This window comes from Phymastichus coffea, unplaced genomic scaffold (genome assembly GCF_024137745.1).
Source record: "Phymastichus coffea isolate CEN01 unplaced genomic scaffold, Cenicafe_Pcof_1.1 PCOF00016, whole genome shotgun sequence".
In the NCBI taxonomy this organism is placed as follows: domain Eukaryota; kingdom Metazoa; phylum Arthropoda; class Insecta; order Hymenoptera; family Eulophidae; genus Phymastichus; species Phymastichus coffea.
The window spans coordinates 4,417,430-4,437,343 of record NW_026706827.1 but is presented as its reverse complement, the minus strand read 5'-3'; the positions used below and the strand labels follow the sequence as shown (position 1 = coordinate 4,437,343).

The 19,914-nt window shown below is 38.9% G+C and overlaps 1 protein-coding gene across 6 annotated transcripts in view; it reads left to right on the top strand.

Annotated features, from left to right (window-relative positions):
* The window catches only part of LOC131675125 (trithorax group protein osa), a 1,031,961-nt gene that overhangs the window by 177,842 nt on the left and 834,205 nt on the right, over positions 1-19,914 (top strand). For all 6 annotated transcript variants that reach the window (XM_058953975.1, XM_058953976.1, XM_058953974.1 and 3 more), the window contains one exon: positions 11,611-11,743. In XM_058953975.1, coding sequence (XP_058809958.1) covers positions 11,611-11,743 — 133 coding nt within the window. The remainder of the gene's footprint in view (positions 1-11,610; positions 11,744-19,914) is intronic.

Here is a 19,914-nt window from a genome sequence, read left to right as displayed (position 1 = left end):
GACTTGCGTACGTTTTGGAAAAAAATGCCAAGGAGAAAAAAGTTTCATTTTCTGCCTAAGAATACGAAAATAAAGTTAAAATAAAGAACTAGAGAAAAAAATTTTTTTCGGTTTTTTAGCGCATTAAAAAAATAAAGGAATTTAACTTTTTTTTTACGCTTCGTTTTAAAATGTCTAGGGACGTAGTAAATCACAAAAAAACTAAAACTAAGCGTAAAAAAAAAATTAAATTCCTTTATTTTTTTAATGCGCTAAAAAAACGAAAAAAAAATTTTTCTCTATTTCTTTATTTTGACTTTATTTTCGTATTCTTGGGCACAAAATGAAATTTTTTTCCAAAACGTACGCAAGTAGAAGTAATTGAGGATTGAAAAAAAAAGTTATTTTTTTACAAAAAACGCCGTAACTCGGTTAAAAAACATCGGATAGAACCCCGCGGGGGCTAATTTTAAAGGGAAAGACATTACCCTCAGAACCCCTCCGGTCGATTTGCCCTCCACCGCCTGGTTCTAAATTGGCATTGATTTAAGTCGAGGTTAAAAAAATTGAAATTTTTTTATTCAGTTTTTTTACTGTAAAAAACACATATTTTCTTTTTTAAGTCTCTGCACGTTATAACGAGCGGCCAGACCCTCGTTATGTCTCTCTCTCCCCACACATAATTATAATTATTTTTACATAAATATATTTGTCACATAATTATTTCACTTGTATGGCAGCCAAAGGTAAGTCAGAGAGAGCGCTAACGTGGACGTGTGACGAGCAGATATACGCGCTTGCGACCTTTTGTAATCAGCGACTATTTTCCGCGGTGTTTCTGACGAGTACGCGAGTGCCTACTCGGTGTGAGGTTTGGTGCCGAGATGGCTCAGTGTTTTGGCGAGCTAATTCTAGCGACTACGCGTGCGAGCTTTCAAAGCCGCCCGCCTTTTGACCGCATTCGAGTGCGTACTGCGCGTCCTCGCAGACCACGTGCGAGGCCAAGAACACCGTCTCCAGGGCTGACTCCGAGACGTCATTGTAAGTACCACCTCGAATACGTGTCTCTCTCGCTAGCATTTCACCGCTCTCTCTCCCGCTTACGCTGCGTACTAACTTTGTACTATTCTCTGTAGTAAACTCAATGCTGCTCGTATATCTGTTTTCTTCCTTTGCGCTTCCCTTTTACCTATCGTAAACAATCCCGTTCCGTCCGGCTACACGACGCTCTCCGCGGGCCAAGGTAACGGACGCTGCACCACGACGTTCCTATTGCTGTTCGGTTAGGCTTTGCGCAGCCTATTACGAGGCCCACACCGAGCTGTTTCCAATTCCCTCGTAATTAATATAACGAGTGACCCGCGCTGGGTCAAAACCCCGTTATAACGTCTTAAATGGAAGCTTTTGCAATTACCTTTAAAATGCCCTGCGGATTTTTGTGATACGATGATTTCCGACCGAGATACAAAACTTTCAAGTTTGCCTAATTTTGAGGTAAGCATGGCAAAAGTGATTGACGAGCAGTGTATGCGAGTAGGGTTAATCAGGGGCTGAGGTTGATCAGGCGGTATACGAGTGGGGCTAATCAGGGGATTAATTAGGAAGTTGATAAGGGGGTATGCGAATGGAGATAATCACTGGGTGTTTAGTAGATATTCCGGAACGCTTTAGGTTTATTCTTATTATTTTTCACAAGATAGATCGTTCTTTTAATTTTTTTATGATCTGTTTTTTAATTCGGACGGTAAAAATGTATACGCTGAATACAGTTACACCCTTGTACAATGTAGGGCTGGCAACCCCCAGTAACAAAAACCTGTATGATTACGTGTCTTTTTTATATAGATTTTTTCAAATTTTTTTTATCGAAAATTAGTCATAAATACCGAAGATATTACTGTAATAGGGTTTTGCAGGTTGCTTTTGAGGGTGGTTTCCAGACCCCAAATTGCTTTTCTAGCACAAGAACAGTATAATTCTCTCATCAATTTTTAAATGTCATAGCAAATGAAAAATCAGCGAAATTGGTGATTGGCATTTATTTATATAGCAATAGTTGGGTTTAGGGGTAATTCATCTTCGAAATATTAAATAACGAAAACACTCCGATGCTAGTCAATATTATTTTATCATTTTCTAGATGAAAATTTATTTTTTAATTTTTGTGGTAATTCCATGATTTTTTACGCAAGAAATCCAATCAAAAAGGTTTTCCCTTTACATCGTAGGGGTTGAAACCCCTAAAGACAAAGCCTATATATGGTGATATTCCCTTTTTTATAACGAATTTTTAAAATTTTTTGTTATCAAAAAATATTGGTATAAACCGATTATATTGCTGTAATGGTGTTTTAAGGGTAGTTTTTAGGTCGTCTTCAGCCCATACATTTATTTTTCTAGAGACTAACAGTGTCATAGGTTAGCCCACTTTATAAACGTCATAGCATATGGAAAATCAACAAAATTGGTGATCGGCAACTATTTATATAGTATTAATAGGGTTTAGGGGTAATTCACCCTCGAAATACATAAAAATGGAAAAACGCTGAAACACATTAATTTTATTTTATCATTTCCTAGATGAAAATTTATTTTTCAATTTTTTTATGATAATTTTATAAATCTATACACAAAAAATCCACTCAAAAATAGAGTTTTTCCCCTGTACATCGTAGGGGTTGCAACCCCCCGAGTCCAAAACTATGCGGTTTTATTGTTTTTTAAGTAAGACATTTTTACCATTTCGTTTCATCAAAAGAGATTCATTACAACCAAAGTTATTGCTGTTTAACTGTTTTTAGAGGTAATTTTTAAGGGGGGTTTTCACCCCCTAGACAGCTTTTTCTGCCAACTTTTATTTTTTTTATGAAGTACAACATCTCAATTGTAACAAAATTGAAGGCGGACGGTTGGGAATATTCCCTTGTGAGAGCAAACGTGGCATCCACCTTGCCGAAATTTTTCTCATGTCCGATTTCTCATGCAAAATCGAATTGACTGTACCTTTTAAAACCTCTGTGGCTTCAACTATTTCGCGCAACTTTATTCTTCGGTCACTCAACACCTTGTCGTGGATTTTATTGATCATTTCCGGAATGCTGACGTCTACAGGACGGCCTAAACGATGTTCATCTACAGTCGATATACGGCCACGTTTAAATTCAGTTACCCAATTGTAAACATTTGCAAACACAGGGGCAGATACATCATGAACTGCATCTAACTCAGTTTTCATTTGTTTCGGTGTAAGGCCTTTCAAATAGAAATGTTTTATCACCTCTTGGAACTCACTTTTTTCCATTGTTAATAAGAAACAAAAGTTGTTCACTTTTATCGATGATCAAAACGGAACTACTCGATGGATTTGGCTGAAACTTCGACAGCACTCTACTTAATAGTGGTGCTTGTTGGTGCAATATAAGTTGGTATGCTTTGAGCGCCATCTCTTGGATTTTCTAAGGATTTATTGACCCACCCTCGTATAATTGATGCGAAGATGTCACTGCAAAATTATTAGAATATAAATATTACGTCGATATACATAAACTTTCGCCAATCAAAACTTTTACGATTTGAACGTTTGTAAGTACGACAAAACGTAAATGAGAGAATATTCAATATATGATCCACAGAACCCTAGAGCTGGTAAAATAATTCGTACAAAAGGGTCTACAGAGGTATAGGCTCCCTATACTGCGCGGCGCGCCGAGATGCATCAGAACAAGACTAAACAACATTTGTCACGCTAGTTTGAAATGACCGTTGTTTAATTTTATGTTTACTTTATTATTATATGTTCGTTTGATAATTTACCTGATTATTTCATAGACACGTTATTTGAATTCCAATATGTACATCCGTACAGGACTCCGTTTGGTACTCTGCCTTTTCCATTGTTTATATAATTCGATTGTTGAATGAAAATGCTTGGCGTTAAATGTTTTTATTCATTTATTTTTTGTTTAATGTCGCCTTATTTATGCTCCATTAGTGCTTCTGAGCGATGGAAGCTTGCAATGTGTTTGAAAACAAAGCACATGAAACTTTTTTCAGTGATACTTGTATCAATCAGCAAGGATTAGGAATCGAACCCGGGCCTACCGCGTGCGAGTCTGTTGCCCTGCCGATCGAGTCATTGCAGGCATCAGTGTATATTTAACGCAAGATATTTCTAATTTTATTAATATTTTCTTAACGGAAAATAAACTTACGGGAGAAAAAGTGCAGAAAAGGAAGAAATTTCCGTCGTAGGGCTTATATTCCATCCTAGGGCTCTCTTTTCCGCTCTAGAGCGGAAAATAGTGCTATAATTTCCCCTCGCATTTACATGTATGTAATAACACACTTACGGTGCAGATTAGACAAAAAATGTGGTGTGCATAATGGGTGGAAAGAAGACAATCATAATGAGTGATTGCCACCCTCACTTCGCTAGGGTGACAACTTTCACACTCGTCTGTAATCGCCTTCTTTCCGCCCTTAATACGTAATATACTAATGATCGTTTATGCCTAGTCACAAGTCGAAAAATCACGCGGTTTTCGTGAATCTTTTTGAGAAATTACAACTGTCTTTTGCTTACAGCAAATTGTTGGTTCCAAATTAGATATATTGAAAAACTTTCATGAAATTTGATATTGAAAAATGTTGTAAATTAAGGAAATTATAGCCATGTTAAGGAAATCTGTCTTTTTCAGAGTTGTTTTTTTGTGACCAAGATATCTTGAAAATCGTAAAAGCAATCGTCTTAAAATTTTGCTTCCTCCTAGAAGCTTTGTAATAGTAAAATTTTCAGCTTCATAAAAAAACTTTGTTTGAAGTTCAAAAAACGTGTTTTTAGAAAATGTCCGTATGGATGTGTGTGTATGTGTGTGTATGTATGTATACCATTTTTGAACTGTCCATCGGATATCGATAAAATTTGGTATCCACTTTTGTTTTTCTTTCCCGAATGCGTGAAAATAATCCACTTTGATTTTATCAACGCGTTTTTGATTTATAGTGAATTTTCGATTTTTGAAAAACGGTTTTTCCATTCTTCAGATGAAAATAATTAAGATATTGAAATCGTACAAATTGTTTTTGAAAGAATACAGAATACTTATGTTTTCACTAAAAGAAAATTTACTCTCTATTAGCTATAACCATAACTTTGTTATTCACCAAAAGGGTTTTTTTTTTAAATGTTATATCTTTTAAACTAAATCCAACTAGGTCCAAACATTTTCTAAAAATATGTGATTCGACCTCCAAACACCTTCAAACTTACTTCTATGAAGTTTTAACTAATAATTTTACTATTATAAAGCTTTCTCTGGGGGGAACCAAATGAAAAATTGAGTCTTCGAAAAACCACGTTATTTCATAAAACGGCCACCATTTTCTTTAAAATAATTTTTCGAATAACCCTTTTGAACCAACAATTTTCTGTAATAAAATACAGTTTTTAACTTCTTCTAAAAAAATCACCGAAAATCGCGTGTTTTTTCGCTTTGAAAACAGACATGGCACATTCAGCGAACTCATATTAGTTCAAAATTTATTTCATACTTTAAATAATCATTTTTTAATTGGTTACACTTTTTGTTCTGGTGAAAATATAAGGCCTATTGTGTAGGAATCGTGCACAAAATGAATGATAAGTAACTATTACGATAGTATACTTACACTCGAAATCGCTAAGCAAGAGACTGTACTGGTCTAAACATTTTTATTTCTGTAGGAATTTTGAAAAAAAAAATTATAAATTTTTTTTCGTTACAATAAATTTTCGAAACAAGACGAAACAAAACAGTATCTTTTCTAGACGAGCCCCTTGAGCGGTATCGAGTTTAATTTGAAGAAGCTAAAATACAAAAGTTTATTTATTCATTTTATATGAAACGTAATAATTACTGAAAAGATGTTTAAAAAAGTGAATAAAATACTTACGCATTTTAAAAATAATCACTTTTAAACTAATTATTTTTTACTTTAAAATTTATAGAAACTTTTATTCACTTTGAAATTGAATAATGTAAATCTGTATAAAATGACTAAAGAAAATTTTCTACAACTGTATGATACCACTGACAAACAAAAAGACGTACTATTCGTACTTTCCGGCATCGAACTAGAATACCCACAAAACTCACTCACTGCCGAAAAAATAACACAGGCAGCCGAGGTAGACACTCAATAAAACAATCTAAAAAAAGAATTTACTGATTTCCACATATTGTCAACAACTTTTATTAGTGAAAGACATTTATCTGTGGATTTATCATTGAATGAATGATAACATTCATTAAACTAATGAATGTATATACAATTTCCTTTCAATAACAATGTGTTATTTAATCGTAAATGAAGTTCGAGTATTAATATTCTTTTATTTGTTTTTACCAATAACAAAAATTATCATAGTATAATAATAATAATAATATGCAACGGTAGTCAATTCAATTAATCGATCCGTTCGCGATTCTGCTACTCACGTGTTAGTTCGAAGTTAGTTAGTTCCCCCCGTTACATGGCGCTCAACGTGGGGCATTCCAGGGACGCTTGTACCCAGATAGAGGCCAGGAAGAGGTCAAGCGTCCCAAGTCCACCGTGGACCAGGGGGTGCAGACCCTCAAGTCCGGCGTACCCCAGACGTCGGACAGTGCGAGCCAGTGCCCAGGATCCAGGGAAACCTGTGGGGCATCGCACTGGGTCTGCAACCACCCCCGTATCCCGGAGCAGCCCACTCTCCTCCTCGACTGAAGACACGTAGGTGTGGGGATCAACGAGGTGGAGAGTGCCTGGCGGTTCGGCAAGGATCTCCAGTCTCAGGTGCAGGGGCACCTGAGACGCTTCATGAACTGCTAGGGTGCAGAAGAACTGCCCGGGGAGTGGGCAGAGGTGATTCAGCGCTAGAGGGCCTAGGCGAAGTACGGAGAGGCCCTGCTGCGGGTAGACAATCGACAGGAGTCCGCCGCAGCGCTCCCGGCGCCGGCTCAGGAGAAAATAGCCCCGGGAGCTACTGGCGCTGAGCCGATGCTCACGGTCCATGTGGACAGGCGTATGGCTCCTGACACCACAATCGTGGTCAGGTCGCAGGATGGACGTGCAACCGTCACGGTGAGGGGCGTCACCATCACCGCCTCCCAGGGAGTAAGCGCCTAGCAGTCCCCTCGGTCTGCTGAACAGGCCATACAAGATCGGGAGGCTGCTCAGTCCCGATCGCAGCTGAGGGGCTGCTACATATGCGGGGAGCCCGGGATGACCAACTCCCAGCGGTGCCCGGAGAAAGCTACACACTGGCGCTACCCGAAACATCGAGCGCCAGGTGTAGCTAAAAGATGATGTAGACCCTGGAGGGTTAATAAAGTAGCCATGATAAAGAAGGGAAGTTTGAGTTTATTTGGTTCCTTTCCTTCTATTCTTTTCAGGTTTCTGATGGCGGCGAATCGCGGGTATTGGTCCTGCCGGGGTAGTCAGGACTTGGAGGGGGCTGCAACGGTAGTCGATTCAATTAATCGATCCGTTCGCGATTCTCCTACTCGCGTGTTAGTTCGAACGATTAAGAGAGAGAGAGAGAGAGAGAGAGGGCGCGCGAGCGTTTGAAATAGGCAGTTACGCCTCAGCTGATTTCGCGCTGATAATACCGCTAAATTATTTTGCACCGTGTTTCGTCGTTTACAAAGTTTCTGGGACGATTTTTACGTGCGTGAGTGCAACGGCATTATCGCGACAACAAGTAGCAGCAGTGCAGAAGCAGCAAATTGCAGCAGATTGGAGAGTGAGGCAGCGTAGCTGAGCAATTGGAGGAGCGTTGGTCAAGTGACTTAAGGTGAGTTCAACCCAGTTGGAAAGAAAACACTGAAACGAAATCATCTGACATAAAGGCGAATACCCGTATAACTATACGTGCTTAACGGAGCGGCAGTTAGCTCTGCATCGTGGGAGTTTGTGCTTAAATAAATTTCTCATTTTTTCTATATATATATATAATATTGTATTATATATATATATATAATATTATATATAATATAATTTTATATATATATACTGGAGGGCTTAGCCACCATGCTCGCTTTGTTCGTCAATCTCTCAATCACATTATAATAAATGAAAATAGTAACAAACTCAAGCGTTATTTAAGATTTTTTAGGATATTAAAAAAAAAGTTAGTTTGCAAAGTTGGAATAAAAATTTATTCATTATTTCAAAAAAAAAGATTTTACCTGTTTTAAATTATAAAAACACAAAACCTATCCATAACTCAAATACATTTGATAGCACGATTTTAACATTCTCAAAAGCTAAATAGAAGAAAAAAAAAGAATAGAGAGAAGAATAAAAAAGAATTCAATAAAGATATTTAATAAATCAAATTTTATAATACAGCAAATTTTATGATAAAAATTAACTGTTGATTACTTTTCAAACCTCTACCGCCTAAAATTAATTGAAGCCTTTCCATTAGAGATACACTGAAAATTTCGATATTCTCACGATCTTATATTTATATGACTACATCATAAATACATACTCGTATACGTATACCTCAATTGCATCTCCTGAAAAACATGTTTATATAATAGTTCTATAGGAAACAAATACATGCAATAATAATAGGAAAATATTTGTTTGGTGATCTGTAGTTTTCAAAATAACATTATTTTTACGACTAATATCAAGCTCACTAATACTTTTGACAGACTATCATACTGTATAATCATAACTATCATAGATAATATAATATAAATTAGCTTAACATACATATATGTACATATAAGATCGTTGATATTAAATGGCCTGATGATATTAACTAAGAGCATGTCCACCCTTACTTTACCTTTAACATTAAACATTACCTTGTTATGAGTGTGGTCTTATTAAGAGCATGGCTTTATTGATGCCCTCAATCATGCTTATAAGAGTTTATAAGTCTTAATAAAAACTTTAAAGATGTCTAGAAATAGAAATTTTCAATACTGCACGTCGATGACGGCGTGGAATTTATTTTATAAGATAGCAAGATATACGAGGTGTGTTCAAAAAGTAAGGTGACTTTGTATTTTTAAGAAAAAATATTTATTTATTTATCAATATTTATGTTGTCCCCTTCAAAGTAATCCCCCTCAGATAGAATACACTTATGCCAACGGTTTTTTCAATCCTCAAAGCACTTCTCATAAGCACTTTTCGGTATAGCCTTGAGCTCTTCCAGCGATGCAGTCTTTATCTCTTCAATCGTTGCAAATCTCCGTCCTTTCATAGGTCTCTTTAGTTTTGGGAACAAGAAAAAGTCACATGGGGCCAAATCCGGTGAATATGGTGGCTGAGGCATGATTGTGGTGTTGTTTTTGGCCAAAAAATCTCTCACAAGCAAAGATAAGTGAGCAGGGGCATTATCGTGATGCAAAGCCATGAATTGTTTTTCCACAATTCTAGGCGTTTTCTTCGTATTACTTCTCGCAAACGGCGCATAACTTCAAGATAATACTGTTTATTTTTTGACCCTTTTGAGTAAATCTGGGTCGTCGTTGACGTCATTCAACAGTTCTTGAGCGATGCTCATGCGACGGTTCTTTTGGTCAAAATTTAGCAATTTCGGAACAAACTTCGCTGACACACGTCTCATGCCCAAACCGTTAGAAAAAATTTCATGGCACGAGCCAAGCGATATACCAACATCCTCATCAACTTCTCTGATAGTGATTCGACGATTTTCCAGAATAATTTTCTGCACTGCTTGAACGTTTTCATCAGTTGTTGACGTGCTTGGGCGTCCAGAGCGAGGCTCGTCATTGGCATCTTCCCGGCCATCTTGGAAGAGTTTGTACCACTTGTAAACATTTTTTTTACTCAGAACAGTTTCACCGTATGCCACCGTCAACATTTCAAGTGTTTCGGAGCTCTTTATTTTATTTTTTACACAAAATTTGATGCAAATCCTTTGATCCATATTTTTCGATAGCAAGAAATCGCCGAGCACGCAAAACACTTATAACCTTTACGCCTCTCACAACCAAACAAAAAATGCTATCCACTTGAAACTTGGTACATATGTTCGGGAAGAGTGTACCAACATAACAAAACAAAAAAATCGATAATCGAAAGTACGTTGCCCGTGAAATTTGAAAAGTCACCTTACTTTTTGAACACACCTCGTATACAAAGATTTTCTTCTTGAATTTCATTTACCTTCAATAGCATTTGAAATAATATTTACGAGATATCTATAGCTTTCATATGAATATTTACTGTCTCTTGTATGTACTATTCAAGGGATTTTTTTTTCAAAGTTGTAACGGAGAATCTCGGCTAGGCCGATTTCGTCCGATTGACTCGCGCAAATGTTCGTGCGCCGTGCCAAGCTGAGAGTGTGTGCGTGTAGCACGCACACTCATGCTTGGTTTTTGTTTACGAGGAGCTGTATGCGAACTGAGCTGACGGCTGGAGCGATCGAGATGGCGCAGAAGAAGAGATAGAGAGAGAAAGAGCGCTCAAACTGCGATCATCGCGGAAAATTCGAGAGAGTCTCTACTAGGCTTTGGGCGCGGAAAAGACCAAAGCTAACGGTTTTTCGAAGTTGGCCCCGCGATCTCGTCAACGCATTTGTTTTCGGAGACACGCCCGGTGCGCGGACGAATATTGGAGTGTGTGGCTGGTCCGGGCCTAGCCGTGTCCCGAAGGATATCCGGCACCGGGGCGTGTGGGTAACTTTAAATTATTTTAAATTACTCATTAATTTAAAATAATTTAAATTAATATTAATATTAAAATTAATTAAAATAATTTAAATTAATATTAAAATAATTTAAATTAATCATTTTAATATTAATTAAGCTAATGGTAACTGGCGAGTTGCGCGGGTGCGCGCGTGAGCAGTCTTCGATATTGCTGAAGTATGGAGCAACCGAGAGGCAGTAGAAACAACGACAACAGCAATGAGCGGGACAACAGAGTAAGGCAGCAAGATTGATAGAGCGAACGAGAAGACGAGCAAGAGAAAAAACAGCGACGACAGTAAACATAAGCGAGGCGGTCAGCAAGAAGGAGCGCACCAGTGACGTCATACTGCAAAGCGTTCTAACCGTCGTAGAGGCTGAAAGTCGAGGTCGATGCCGTGTTTTCTCTTATTTCTCTCTCTTGCATGTTTAGGTGCCAGCTGATGGACGGTAACGCGGCAGATCTGCTGGCTACCCCGTTGATGGATTAACGGCGGAAAGTGTTTGTCGGGCATTATTGTAATAATTTGTTTTAAAAAAAGGAATCGGCAGGCTGACCAGTCACCGATTCACCTTCGCGTTCGGGTTTATTATTAGTATATAGGCGAAGATCGCCGTCTTGTAGTCGATTGTTGACGATTAAAGGATTAGTGTGTTAATCTGCTGTTGCGTTTATTCGCCGTTGTATCACTCCTCATCCCGACTTTAAATCTGTGTGTTTAACGTGGTTGTGTTTGACGCGTTATTAAGTCGTGGGAACGTCTTTTACTTCCCGAATCTCCAAATAAATAATTTGTACGGACGGTCGCGATCTACTCAGACGGGAACGGTCGCATATTCTCCGTTACAAAGTTATATATTTTTTGTGTAGTACATAGTTATTATTATTAAGAAAAATACTTATAGCTATGATATTAACATTTCCATTTAGGAACTGTCTGGTCAAAATAGTAATGATAGTTCAAATGGACCAGCTGGTCCTGCTACTCCTACTTCACAAGGGATGAGGCCAACTCCATCTCCTACAGGTTCTACAGGCTCCCGCTCTATGTCACCAGCAGTCGGTAAGAATAAAATGTGTTACTATACATAATCTGCATGATAAGTGGGAAAGAGATGTCAGTTCCACAAAAACCATAGTTTTTAAAATCTGATATTAGTGGAAAGATTAGTCTCATAATGTAACGGTTAGTATACAGTACGTGACTTATTTTTAAACGTTACGTAGCGAATTCTAGGATATGTGATCACAATAATTGGAATAAACAAAAATGACTTGAAAAGTCTCTATGCGGTTTTTCAATATCGTATTTTTACCAGCTAATGGTCATTCGACTATTTAGATTTGTAGTATTTTTTTGCAATTGAGTTGTTAATACTGATACAGTTCGTGGACTTACGTACCAACCATCGAGCGAATTTGCAGACTAGAATACTAGAGTAAAATCATACAAGTTAAGAGAAATTGTCGAGTGCTCAAGAAGTTCTATGGTAAATACACGACAACCCGAAAGTCTCATTAAAGAATATTATTAAAAATATTAAATTAGGCACAATCATTTTTCATTAATCGTTATTAACATACGCTGGCATCTTACATTAATCCACGATATGTTATTGGAATCTGTCGTGCGATATTACTTTCAATGTGAGATAAGTTCAATGTGAATAAATTTTTATTAAGGTGAGAATTTCTCTTACTTTATCATTATAAATTTAAAAAGAGGTATAAATATTTTGGAAATTGTTGTAAAACTCTGTCATAAAAACAAATCCTCTCATTAAACTGACACTTTTATATCACACTATACCCTATTACTCTTATATCTATAGTTTCATGTACATATAACTCATTATAATGCTATAAAAACTTGTACTTGCTTTGATGAGCTAAATAAAAAATAAAAATTTAAATTCACGCCATCTCGATGTTTGTGACTGAAAATTGCTTCTGCACTTTTCAATCTATTTTGAATGGATGTTTATGCACCTGGAGGAAGGTCGAAGTCAGTCACTACGCACGGTGCCCTTGAATAAAATGAAATGAAAGTGTCTTACACCTCGAATTTGCGTTTAGATAGATTCGTAAAATATATTGCTTTTAGATCATTTAAAACGAAAACCGACAATCCTATATACAGGGCTTTTTGATAAAAGCTGTTTTTTTTTAATTTTAGTTTTGTATTCGTCAGTTTTTGTTAATAGAATGTAATTTTAGTTATATTCGTGTTTGTGAATAGGCATTTTACCGAGACATATTCTATATTTTTATCGGTACTTCAACGGAGCGCGTTGTTTATTAACACGGGTGCCGCTTCATGTGAGCTTGCAGGTCAAAGGATATCAGGCTTATCATCGGCATGCCGCATAATGCTCTTACTCACAGTGAATCGATACAAAGTATGTTTTCTATATTTTCAAAAACAAAAGATGATGATTGTTATAGAAGGAAAATTAAAAAATCATTTGACAAGTATGATGACTAATTACGTCGATGAAGATCATTTACCTGTTTCTTTGTGTAGTTCTTACAAAAGACGCGTATATGATGTCACAAGCAATAAAAGTGAGCTCAAATCTCCAAATTTATCTATATTTTCATTTTTCTAAAAAGACACGATCGCAAAACAGATGTGAATGTAAAGTTTGTCAAATAGCGCGCAGAAATGTTGAAACCGACGGTGGAAGTTGGAAAAATAAAACTTTTAGTAAGTATCAAAGAAAATAAGTTCATTTTCGATGTCATATCTTACTTTTTAATTAATTTTGTGACGGGGAGAGGGAGACGGAAAGATTGTTTGGTTTTTTCTTCCGGCCTCAACTGCCACCAGTGGCACTGTCAGCCAATCGTTGCAGCTTGATTTTATTTTGGGTGCCAGCTACCGTTCTCGCGTTAGGAGGGCGGGTAGCGCTGCAGGTCAGCTGGTTCTGATCGCTGAATGTCGGGTCGCTGATTCTCTTCTTCTTGCACTAGCCTTGTTGGCCGCCTATAAACGTATAAAAGGGGCGCGAAGACCTAATTTACGTGCGAAGAGAAGTGCGGGCGGTGGCTAGTCAAAAATGTCGGGGCAGGGACTCTTTTCAGAAGCGGGTCTTCAGAGCGGCATCTCAAGGCGCCATATCAGCAATCCAAGAACGGTGAAGAGTGGTAAAGGGCTCGATCTCTCACTCACACAAAATGGCGCGCAGCATCGCGCTAACCGGTTTCACGTAACTCGATCGCGTTAGCTACGGGAGAATGCGGAGCTTTGGCAAGGTTAAGTCAAAGATAACACCAATTTACGGAAATTATTATTTATTAAATAATTACGGTCTCTCCCGGTCAACCCAAGGTCGATTCTCCGGTTGGCGACGGTGTCTACCTACGGCGTCTACCTAATGTCCACATTCTACTTCGAATTTCGCGAGTGGGGCACCACGACGCGATCGCGATCTACCTTCGCGGCGAGCGCAGCTTATGTCGGAAATCAATGGCGAAGCGAAGGGAATTGAAAAAAGATTAAAATATACGGTGGCCACGGAAAGGTCTGGCGGCACTCCCGTTAATGCGCGGGTAAATCGGCGATCTCGCGGAGATCAGGCGGCATTCCCGTTATTGCGCGTGTAAATCGGTGATCTCGCGAAGGGCAGGCGGCACTATGGTCTGTCGACAGCGATCTCAGTTACGGATGGGCACGAAATGAAGAGAAAAGAAGGAGGGTACTCATTTTTTCTACTGCTCGGATATTGTCCTCTTTGCTACGGATACTACCTTCACTGCGGCGGATACTACTTTTATTGCTGCGGATACTATTTTCACTGCTACGGATACTACACTCACTGCTGCCCTTTGTCCTCTCTCGTATTCGGCCGTCTGCACCGTTAAACTACTCCGCTGCTACTGCCGCGGCAGTTCACGGCATCGCATCACTTCTCCTCGATTACCTCTCCTCACTGTCGCGGGTTTTTATCTCATTGGTCCAAATTGTCGATTATCAGCACCGTCTCTATTAGTCTTTTAGCCCGCGTAATTTTATTACTGGTCGGGTTTTTGCGCCTAATTTCCTTATTTCTCGGTTGGATAGCGTCGGTTTAACCCTATTTGTCAATCTACTCCTATCCTATTTGTCATTCGTCGATCTAGTCGCGCGCGTTGGTCAGTTTCGCGTCGTTATCACCTATCCTTTACGCACACACGCTCATTAGCCCTACCGGTCGCCCCTACGTGAGTATCGGTATCGTTTATCTTGCTTACACGCAGGCTTTACGTTATTGTCCCGCTCGCGCCCGATCGCTCTTCTATCGGTCATCTTACTCGCACTCATACGCTCGGTCGCCCCTCTCTCGCGCTCGGTCTCTTTCCTATCAATCGTCTCACTGACACTCTACGCCGACTCTCGGTCTAGCTCAAGCTTACTAACGAGTGCGTTGCAACATGGCCGCCGCTCAGCTCACGCGTTAGCATCACGTCCAATTGCCGCTGTTCCTGTTGCTCCCCGGGGCGCGTGAGGTCAATCGTGCATGTGCGTGTGTATTTCGGATGGTCCTTCGGGTGTGCTAATTGGACGACCAGTGGTGTTAGTGTGTATATTAGCTGATCTCGGCTGCGACCTTTTTCGTCGCCTGGCTTTCTGGGGTAATGTCGGTCCGGGTTTCCTGTGTGTGATAGTGTGTGTGCGAGGGGGTAAGGGTCGTGCGCATCGATTTGGGCGGGTCCGGAAAGGTGTTTTTCGCGAGGTCTCGGGGCTATTCATATGCTTTTATGTAAGCTAAACGGCATCAGCTGATCGGGCGTCCGCATCCTCTTGTCAGAAGAAAATTTCGCGCGAGCCCTGTAGGTGGAACTTTTTACGTGATAACGCATCATCACAATTTATAAAAATATATGTATATATATATTTGTCATCAACCTTTGCTATAGATCAATCAAAGCAAAATAAAAGTATAAAAAAGTGCAGTTACTGCTTCAATATTGTTGCCAAAGGAAATGCACAAAATCGTAATTCAACAATACGAGTTCAAAATATACTATATGCGGCATCACGCAGTGAGCATTCCAAAGCTCAGGATCAAGTCATTTCATTACTATTTAAACTTGAACTAAATGACAATTCGGAGGCTGAAAGCTCGACGAACTCAAACTCTAACAATATAAACTTCAAACTAAAATTTACATAAACTCGAGGTCGAACTCTCCAGTAACAGTAGGTAACAATAGTAACAATAATAATGATCTTGTAAAAACTCCAAAGTTTGACCTGTGACGATATAGTAGCTATCAAAACTGATTGTGATTTAAGTGACCGAGCTCTTCTTGAAATAGCTTCTTCTCTTTGTGCGTCAACGAAAGATCGATAAATAATTGAGTCAGGATTAGCAAAAGAAATTTATATTCGAGCTCACGATTTAGATAATTTTTATGAACGTAAGGAACTATCGTTTATAAAGATACAATGGACAGAAGCTATTAATTTTCCAGATATGGTTATCTATTGTACCAATGTATTTGATTTTATCAACCGCGTCAAGGAATAGAGACAGGCAGCAAAAGTTCATTTGAAATATGGTATCGATGGAGATGGTAGGTTCTTGAAAATCTGCCTGTCAGTGCAAAATCAACTGAAAGAAATAAAAGTTAACGATCAAAGTATGAAGAAGGAATTGCTGTACGATCAAAGTATGAAGCAAAGAGAGAAAGCACTTTACGAAAATTAAAAAAACAAAATCGGGGAGCACTTACCTGTAGCGAGAAAACGACTTTTCGCCCGTACGAGAGTCGTTTGAAAAGTCCGAGCAAAAATAAAAAATGCTTGATTTTTTTAATAAATCTTTTTTATTTTTCAATAGTCTCCTTTTAGGCTTATACACCTCATCCAACGCTGCTCTAGTTGGTTAATCCCTTCCAAGTAATAGGATTTGTCCAAGTCTGTAAAATAGGCATTCGTTTCTGCAATCACCTCCTCGTTTGATTAAAATCTTTTCCCCGCCAGCCATTTTTTCATATTAGGGAATCATAGTAGTCCGACGGAGCCAAGTCTGAAGAATAGGGGGGATGTGAAACGAGTTAGAACTATATCTCCATCAGTTTTGCGGCCACAACTGCTGAGGCGTGAGCTGGCGTATTGTCGTGGTGGAAGAGGACTTTTTTGTGGGCCAATCGTGGACGTTTCTCTAACAACTCGGTTTTCAAACGATCCAATAACGATGAATAATATTCGCCTGTAATGGTTTTACCCTTTTCCAGATAGTCGATGAAGATTATTCCTTGCGAATCGCAAAAGACAGTCGCCATAACCTTCCCGGCCGAAGGAATTGTCTTCGCGTTTTTCGGAGCAGATTCACCCTTGGTAACCCATTGTTTAGAGTATTCTTTGGTCTCAGGAGTGTAGTGATGTATCCATGTTTCATCTACAGTGATGAAACGACGCTTAAAGTCTTGCGGATTTTGCTGGAACAGCTGCAAACCATTCTTGCAACACTTCACACGATTTCGTTTTTGGTCAATCGTGAGCAATCGTGGCACCCATCTAGTGGATAGCTTTTTCATGTCCAAATGTTGGTGCAAAATATTATGTACCCGTTTGCTCGAGATGCCTACAGTACTAGCAATCTCAGGCACCTTCACTCTTCTGTCAGCCATCACCATATCATGGATTTTATCAATGATTTCTGAAGTGGTAACCTCAACAGGGCGTCCAGAACGTTCAGCGTCTTTTGTGCTCATGTGGCCACTCCGAAAATTTTGAAAGCACTTATAAACCATTCTAATCGAAGGTGCACAATCACCATAATGTTTATCAAGATTCTGTTTAATCTTCTGAGGCGTTTTGCCTTTGAAAAAGTAATGTTTAATTAATACACGAAATTCTTTTTCGTCCATTTTTTACAACCACTCGATTTCTTTGATTGAAACGAATGTAAAACGCAAAGTAATTGGCCGATCTGGCTGAAACTTGGTGTGTGCTCTTCCAAGATATGCCACTAACTGAAAATAACCTTGATACACACTAGTAGCGCCATCTCTCTGACTTTGCACGGACTTTTCAAACAACCCTCGTAATTAGAGTTTTCGGATGCTGAACAGGAAGACTCTAAATGATTGAAAAATATGAAATTTAGCCCATTAAAAAAAATAATGAAATTAATTTTGTTTTTTGATAATGTTGAAGATATTTTAAGTTATTAGTTGTTTGTCAATTTGTTGGTATTGAGGTATGTCAAATAACACAGGCCTGCAAAATAGAGAGTCGTCACTGTTCTTTTACAACTTAAGATCATTTCCGAAGTAATTTTTGGCGTAGAATTAGAATCCGTCGTCAGAATTGCTTCATCACGTCAGGTTTTTGAGTAATCGTCCCCTAAAGGTCGAAAAAACACGTTTTTTGGCCATATTCAAGGCTTGATTACATCGTGAGTTTATATTCTTTTCAAAAACGGTTGACGGCATCTTAAAGAAGCACTCTTACCCTTCAAAACCCATTTTTCAAATTTAAAATACTAAGAAATATATTATATCATGATATCATTATCCAAAAAATACTAAGAAATATATTTCTTAGTATTTTTTGGATAATGATTCTAGAATCATTATAAAAAAAAAAACTAAGAAATATATAGTATTCTTCCAGGAAAATTGGCCGAACTTTTAAGCTCATGGTGAAACCTCAAAAATGGCAAACTTCAATTGATGATATCTTGATGAAAAAAAATGATATCTTAAATTTGAAAAATGGGTTTTGAAGGGTAAGAGTGCTTCTTTAAGATGCCGTCAACCGTTTTTGAAAAGAATATAAACTCACGATGTAATCAAGCCTTGAATATGGCCAAAAACGTGTTTTTTCGACCTTTAGGGGACGATTACTCAAAAACCTGACGTGATGGAGAAATTCTGATGACGGATTCGAATTCTACGCCAAAAATTACTTCGGAAATGACCCTCAGTTGCAAAAGAACAAAACCTTGCAGGCCTGTGTAATATTTTATTTTTTAAGAATATAGTATTATATATTTTTTGTTTGACGGAAGATCATGTTAAATAAACAAAATTTTTAAATTCGTGTAGAATCGGTACCTGTATAAAACGACCTTATATCCTAATAAAGATACGTATTTCCGCACGCCTGGTTAACGAGCTGAGAATAGTTTTAATAGAATACTTCTCGCACGGAGAGATGTGTGGAAAATTGAACTTCCTCCAGCGCTATTCGGATTGTTGACACTGGTTTTTGATTTTTCAGGCAAGTTACTTTAACTGGGGACTATGACTAAGGGAAAGGAATTACGCAGGAGGAGAGAGTGAAGAGAGAATAAAAGAGAGCGAAAGAAGAGGAAAAAGAACAGTTTTGGTGCACAGATTAACCTCGGTGAGTTGCTGGTGGTTACAGCAAAAGGAGCGACTTAGCTTTAGCGCCGCAGATTGCAGCAGAGCTCTGCGGTTTGGTTTGGTGTCATTGGCGTTTGGTTTGACAAACCGCATTGTTTGTACCCGGCATCTCTAGCACATCCGTTAGCCTATAGCTTTATCACCACTGACATCCGAGTACACCAGATAATAAGGTAGCAGCTAGAGTCAATAAATCCAGTGTGAGCTCTCTCTCTCCTTTCTCTCTTTACTTGCTTTCCGTTCATCACCGGTGTGTGCATGACAACCGCGGTGTCGTGGACTCTGGATGACCTGGTGCTCCGCGGTGAACAGGAATACAACGGCTGCACGACTTTTGATTGTCCTAGTTCGCCAGAGAGGCTCACTATTGCATGTCGAACAGAAATTTCGATTTGCAATGGTTGAACACCTTTCCGTGAACACCGCTTCGCGCCAAACGTTTTGTCCGGGTGGAACACGACCGCGAAAGACTCTGTTTTTCCTTTCTTGATTATATATTTTTTTTCTTTTTCTTTAGTTAAGTTGTAACGGAGAATCTCGGCTCAGCCGATTTCGTCCGTCTGGCTCTCGCAAATGTCCGTGCCCCGCTCCAAGCTGAAGGTGTGTGCGTGTGGTACGCACACTCATGCTTGGATTTCTGTTTACGAGGTGTAGTACACGGGCTGAGCTGACGGCTGGAGCGTTAGAGAGGGTGCAGAAGAAGATAGAGAGCGAGAGAGAGAGAGAGAGAGAGAGAGAGAGAGAGAGAGAGAGAGAGAGAGAGAGCGAACGCGCTCGAATCGTGGATGATCGCGGAAAATTTGAGTCTCTGCTAGGTTGTAAGCAGAGGAAGTCGCGCGGACCGATTGAACCGAAGGTCATGGGTTTTCCGAA